This window comes from Pollicipes pollicipes, unplaced genomic scaffold (assembly GCF_011947565.3).
Source record: "Pollicipes pollicipes isolate AB1234 unplaced genomic scaffold, Ppol_2.1 Scaffold_882;HRSCAF=1015_pilon_pilon_pilon, whole genome shotgun sequence".
In the NCBI taxonomy this organism is placed as follows: Eukaryota; Metazoa; Arthropoda; class Thecostraca; order Pollicipedomorpha; family Pollicipedidae; genus Pollicipes; species Pollicipes pollicipes.
Window position 1 is genome coordinate 73,829 of NW_023597085.1, and position 7,049 is coordinate 80,877.

The following is a 7,049-nucleotide window of genomic DNA, read 5'->3' on the forward strand; positions in this document are numbered from 1 at the left end:
CCATTGACTGCCGGACGACAGGCTTGTTGGCCTGGGAATGACGGAGCTGGAGGGCTTGCCCCCACGCCGAGTGTAGTCTGATCTTCCTTGGTTCAGTTCCAAAATGTACCTGAATGTCTTACAGTTCTAACTTTGGGAGCGGAGACCTTGCTGAAACATGCCTCGCGCTTAGTATGCCTTGTACCCCTCGATTCCAAATCAACAGACAATTGAACGCTCAACAACAAAATGGTAGATGTGATCAAAAACCCATCGCAATTTAGTTTAAAAACTTATTGATGTGTACACGTTTTGGTCAAAATTGGAACAAATTATTTTCACGCCAGCGGAACGACAGAATGAGGTCGTTCCGTTCCAGCCTCCTCCTCTTCTGCCTCTTACCAAACTTACTCTGCCTCTTATCGCCTTTGACGATGCACTTGGCGCTATTTCTGGAACGTAAGCCGACATAGCCGTGCTTGATGTAAGCAGGTAAGGCACTGAGCTCGTAGTTTTTCGTCCTGGTATAGAATAGGTCGGTAAGTGTTTGTATACAAACTCTGAGCTCAAAACCCACCTAATCTGGCGCTCCGTGGTCAAATGTTAAGTACTTAACGAATGCACCAACGGAGAGTGCAAACATTAAGCTTAAAAACAAATAAACACCGTGTTTTCTATAAGCCGCGGTTATTACAATCGGATGGTACGTGACCAACACGTTCTCCTCAGGATGGCTACATGGAGTATATTTTACACTCAGACTATTCGTATTTGCCCTGTGATACGGACTAACTCCGTTCAACCTTTGAACATGACCGTGTGAAGCTGTTTCCACCTAGCTGATGGCAAAAGGTCTTGACGGGATCGTGATATTAGAATACACAACACAAAGTACCAAGTCGGCAAAGAGGACCGCACACTAGCCACGGCGAAAAGAGATTTGAATGTGGACGATACAAAAACAACTTATTTCAACGTCCCAACAAAATCCAAGACATTTGCATGCCATATGACTTCTCGCGCAGTCAGCACACGGTGCCTGAGACCGCCCCTCTGCCGACAGCTCTGGTGTGGGCGCTGGCCGGCGTGTTCGACAAAAACTACGAGCGCGCCTCGGGCGCCATGCCGACAGTGTTGGCGGTGGTGCTGGGCGTGGCGTGCGCGGCGCTGGCTCTGCGACTGCTGGCGCTGGCCGTGTTCGTGGTGCGCCGGCCGCTGGAGAAACCACGGGTGCGGGCTTTGCGCTCTGTCGAGCCCGGCCGGACCAACGGCGCGTTTGACCACTAGCCGGCCTGGCGTGCCGTTGTGGAGGGATGGAGCGAGGAGTTGCGGGAGTGTGACCTGGCGAGCCTGCGCTAAGAGGGGAGTGAGGAGCTGTGGGAGTGTCGGCTATCGAGATGTCGTGGTTAGAGAGAGTTTGGAATTGTGAGAGCATAACCTGGCGAGCTATTGCTGGAGGGGGGGGGGGGGGGAGGGGGAGGAGGGAGGAGGGAGGAGGGAGGAGGGGCAATGAGGAACTGTGGGAGTGTGACCTGGCGAAATGTCGCTGAGGATGGGTGGTGATTCGTGTGAGTGTGACCTGCCGACATATCGCTGAAAGAGGGAGTGAAAATTTGTGAGTGCGATCTGGCGAGGTGTCTCTGACGGAACGAGAGTGAGAGCGAGAGGGGGCTGTGAGAGCGTGACCTGGCGAGGTGTCACTGAAGAGGAGCGTGGATTTGTGGGAGTGAGGCCTGATGAGGCGTCTGTGAGAGAGCGAGAGCGAGAGAGCGTTGTGGGAGTTGGACCTGACGAGGTGTCACTGAAAGGGAACGTGGATTTGTGGAAGTGAGGCTTGCCTTCCGCACCACACAGCTGGAATCATTGTGAAGTTTGCTCGAATGCAGGGAACGTTTATGAATCTTGTTTTGCTGACATCGCATCATCATGAGGAGAAGCGGAAAGGTTAGGTTCTGATTGCACTGGCCGTCCAAATGTGCTCACACGGTGATAACGCACACGACCACACCGTGATAAGACACACGACCACACCGTGATAACGCACACGACCACACCGTGATAACAAACACGACCACACGGTGATAATTGACCGGCTGGCGTGATTGCTCTTATTGGAGTGGGATAGAACCGTGTATATCACATGACACATTCGGCGATACATGGTTGGCTCGCTCATGATGCGTTGATGAACTAAACTAGTCAAAACCTGTTTGTGCATAAATGCGCTGAAAAGCTTCTTTGCTGCAAAAAGCTGCATGTCGGAGATGGAGCTGATATGAGGATGAACGGAACAATAAATGCTTAGCCGCGGGCCAAGCATCGTCCATGTGGCGTAAGGATGCCTTCAGCAACTTACAAAACATTCTTAAGCTTTTTGTGACCCTGATTTTCAAGAACTTGGATTCGTGTCGGTCAGAGCGGCACAAAACGATGGTCGCTGGTTGCAGCCGCGTAAGCCTCTAGAGAAAGTGACGACCAGTCCGGACGGGCCGCTTAAGCCAAAACTTGCAGCGTTATTAATGTGAGCCTGCCGGCATGCAACGTAAAAAGGTCAAATTCTTTCAGAATTATGCACATTTAGAGGAGCTCAGGCTGCAGGTCCCACGGCTTGCGCCCGTGGGACGGCCCCCCCCCCCCCCCAACCTTTCACAAAGTCGACGTCTTTGCATTAAGTTCATCACATGACCACCGCACAAATCATGTTTTTGTGCCGAGTTATTTACTTGCCAGTTTGATGAGTGGTGTTCCAAGCGCATAACGTCTGTCTGCAATTTTTGCACATAAATTTTTCCGTGTATGGATAATTTGTTCTTGCGACGTAAATGACCGTAAGTGTCATGCGGACCGTCCGATGGCGCGGCCCGTTGGCACCAGTTTTCCCGTGATTCTCACGCATCAGTGCAGATCAGCTGAGCGGTCGTGTGGACGTGAAAGGTACATCACACGTGAAAAATGTTGTAAGGTAGAAATGCACCCGGATGCGGACACGAAGCCGCAGTGATGTGAATGATGTGCTTGATGGTATCGAACGCCATGTGTTGTGTTCAGTGTGTTCCAGCGAGTGTTTATTGTAATTTGCTCGCCAGCTGGCCAACGTTTGCTGGCGACCGGCGTGCGTTATACTATATTCGGTCTCATCCGCCCCTATTGCCTCATTCTCGCTTCCTTCATCCCGCATCCCGCGGCACTTCGGTTATCCAGGGCAAGTTATCACATGTGTCACAATATATCACAGCCATTGGTGGGCTTAGCTTCCGCTGGCGCCAGCCCTGCTCGAGCACCTGTCCACAGCCCGGAGAGGGCGGCGTCCCTGTGCGACCACAGCCCCGGTGGAGTGCCCAGGTGCCTGTGGCCTTGCCCCTCCCCTCTCCACTCTCCATCCTATAGGCCTGAAATGATGATTATTGGCCGAAAGAGCATGAATCCAAACCACATCAAATAGTCCCTGGTGAGAGCTAATTTTAGTAATGTCGATATATGTGATACTAGTTGTTGGTCCATTGGCCACTGCGAATAGCAGCAGGAGCCTTTCGAGAAGTGCCTTTGAGAAGCTGTAAAATTGGACAAAGAAGTGTTTCAAACGTCAAATTAACTGCCGTGGCTCCGCTTGTAATCCGTCGTGATGTGCACCACTCGTCGTTTGAAGTGCCCATCCCATTCACCGGCATGTGATTGTGTTGTCACGCTCGTTTACTCGTTGGGTCCGCGGTGACATGGAAGATCAGTCAGGCACTTTGCGTCATGCTCGTACACACTTTTGTATCAAGACCATGCTTTGACTCGCCGCATGATCAAAGCCAACTTTAAAACCGCTCGACTTCTTCAGCTTTGGAGTGTTCACGACAATGTTTCTCAAGCGATATTTTTCGTGAACAACATAATGCTCTCGACGTCGACAACATCATCGTCTCGACGACGTTCACCCGCTGACACCAGCTTTTCGTCCGCGATATACCATTCAACGATGCCTTTGTATTGTGAACATCGAATTTTCCTGTTACTGTGCGGTAAGTAGTCTCATTAAGGAATCCAAACAAATTTGACTGTGTGGATCCGTGCTTTCCCACCACAAATACAATTGAATTTACGAATACAATTGCTCGCATATCTCAAGTTTTTTCTGGCGGGTACGGAGCTTGCATTCAATTGCCTGTCTACATACCGGATGTGAGCCCCTGCTTTGCACGCGACGCACTTGCCATGTACGTCGGACTGTCACCACACGCCATCGCCAGCTTAGAGTCTTAGTGCCGTCAACCAGTCGGATGGTCTGTTCGGCGTGGGTCTGGTGAAGAACAGACGTGAGAGTTGTTTATTCTACCCGCGTTTTCCAGAACGTGTGTAACGGGGCCCGTGCACCCCCTGTACTTTAATAAACGTTCCGCTCATTGGTGTGGAAAATGCATGATTAATAAGGGTTTGTCCGGCAGAATTCAGTAACGGAACATTTGCATGAGTTTTACAATTCACTTTTTTGAAAAATATACCGGCTGGGCCATTTTCAGCGATCATAAACGCCAAATTCGCAGTAGGGGAAGTTTTTTTTCGTTAACTTTGGCCAAACATTGCAAAAATACACATATTTTGCGGTGGATATTGGACACAGTAAACCGAGGTACACACCTGCAGCTGCTACCTGTCGATTGTCTCAGTTACCGCACCGGTGTGTTGCAATAGATGCTGGTTTCAGATTGTTTAATTCCCGTCCGATGCATGTCGCAGATATTGTTTGGACGATCTGGAGATCACACAGGGACTCAAGGACGGTGCACTGGCCTGCACCATGCCGCTGGCTGCACGGCCTTGTTCTGTCTCCCTCCAACCGTCGACCGCTGACAACAGTCGTCACCGTCCTTCCATTGCCGGGCTTCCACGCCAGCTCTGAGCTGCTGTAGCAGGGGGAGGGGGGGGGGGGGGCGTAGGTTCCTGTTCACCGTCCAGTTCTCTGGGACAAAATAAAGATGAAAAAACTAAACCTTTCCCGGTGGCTAGTGCAATTTAGGCTCGGTATGGGTGGTCACTTCTTATTCTGAACTTAAAATTTGGGTCGGGAAATAAGGGTATTAGCACGCGCGCAAGTGGACGGTCGAATAGCCTGCGCTCTGGGGGGGATGGGGGGGGGAGGGGGGTCAATGTGACCCACAAGCTATGAGAGCTATTTGCACTAAATTCACAAAGTTGGTTGGTCTGTATGTATGGTCACTTGCATCAACATTTGAGGTGCCTAAGTCATGACGTTCTGCTTAAATAAGGTTAAACGAGGTCATACTCCATATTGGTGCCCAAGTGCCCTCAGACCGAAATGAAAATCAGTGACCTTTTACCTAGAACAGGTATCTAGGTCCAAGGCAGTTGTGTGAGGCCAATGACCTTGTTTGACCTTAAGAAGGTCATAGTGACCAAAAACATACGAAATTGCTTGGATTTCTTAATTTGAATAGACGTTAACGATTACGCTAGGCTTAGGCTGGTGACCCATGACGTTTAATAAGTCCGTGGGAAATGTCTGTCGCGGTTCATGCTGTACAGAAATGCGAAAAGAGCATTCAGAAACTATCTCTTGAAGCAAGCTCCCAAGCAAAAAGCTGGCTGGTTTTGACAACGGTCTGAACGCCATATCTGACCCTGGGTCAATGGAATTTGCCGCAATCCTAAATTAAACTGTTTTAATACCTAAGAAACAATCTCAGAAATGCATGAATTCGTCAAACACTTCTTTGTCGCATAAGATTGAACAATCCCTCAGAATTGCCTCGGCTGACAGCGTCAACCTGCATTTAACTTGACATAGGTCAGCGACCTTACAAAATAATCTGATTTTGTATACCCCAAGACTACCATTGACTTGCCTACAACTATGCAAAGTCTGGTGCAACTACACCGCACCGCTTGAAAATCATGTTGTAAAAATTTTCGGAGGGGTTGGGGATAATTTGAAACCCCACCCGGGCACATTAAGTCTAAAGACGAGTGAATATTGATTCATTTTCTGAAATGTAGCGTATGATAGCAATCCTTTGGGCGTGTAAGTTTAAGGTAGTGACCTATGACTACCATTTGCGGCAAATGTCATCCGCGTGTTATAACGACACGCTGCCAAGTCTAAAACTAAGCACAATCTACACCTTAGGCAAACAGGGGAAATGACACATGAAACCGGAAGGAAAGACAGGTAAAAAGACTGATATTACGACGGAATATGGCTTAATGTCATGCTCAACAGCATTTGGGATCGAAACAAGTAATATATGAAATATCTAAATGCCACCACGTCGTTGGCGCAGTTGTCATGGGACGTGCCGTGGTAGATGGGAGGTCTTTGGTAGGCCTGACACCGATATATTTTTCATCGGCCAGCTCTTACCCATCAGAAGGCAGGTTTTTGGCGTCAAAACACGCGTAATGGATGCCCCAAAGACCAGTGAAAATATTGGCGCGATTGCACAACATGCCGGAGAGGTATCCACAAAAGACCTGACGGAAGAGGTGACCGCATCGCCCTATCAAGGCGGCGGTTAATTAAGAAATATTTGGGATGGGAGTCGTTTACGTTTATTGGTGATTGTAACTAGAGAAGGCATGGCTTTGTGCAAAAATGCGGGATTAGGGTCGATCACGATTGATTGTGTAGTATGCTTCCATGATCAAACATAGTCCATTAGCCTGCATGTAAACTCACTTTTTGCCAAAGGCCTACCGATTAGCGTGCCTTCTGCAAAACACACGCTGAGCTCAAAATTATCATTTTTTGAGTAGTTTTGGGTGCGGAAATAAGATCAGCTCAAAACATGTTATATCCCTTTTATGCATACTTAGGCCTCAATAGGCCACGTCAGAACACGCAAGGTCATGTGAAGTCATCCAAGGTCAATGACATCTGTCGTCAGCAGCGGAGAGACTAGGCGAAGGAGTGAGACGCATGTAACCACCTTTGTACCATGTTTGTGAAGCTAATGACGCATAATTTCATGTGCCAACGTGCCTGTTCGCAGATTCCCACAACTACGTTGTCAAGTGTCGAAGGGGCTTTGCATAATGTACAAGATAATATGTACATAATGTACAATGTA

The 7,049-nt window shown here is 48.9% G+C and overlaps 1 protein-coding gene across 1 annotated transcript in view; it reads left to right on the top strand.

Annotated features, from left to right (window-relative positions):
- Nucleotides 1-7,049, top strand: part of LOC119114512 (uncharacterized) — a 43,676-nt gene that overhangs the window by 19,396 nt on the left and 17,231 nt on the right. Inside the window, exon 7 of the mRNA XM_037238619.1 lies at nt 1,043-1,136. Within this exon, the coding sequence (XP_037094514.1) occupies nt 1,043-1,136 (94 nt within the window). The remainder of the gene's footprint in view (nt 1-1,042; nt 1,137-7,049) is intronic.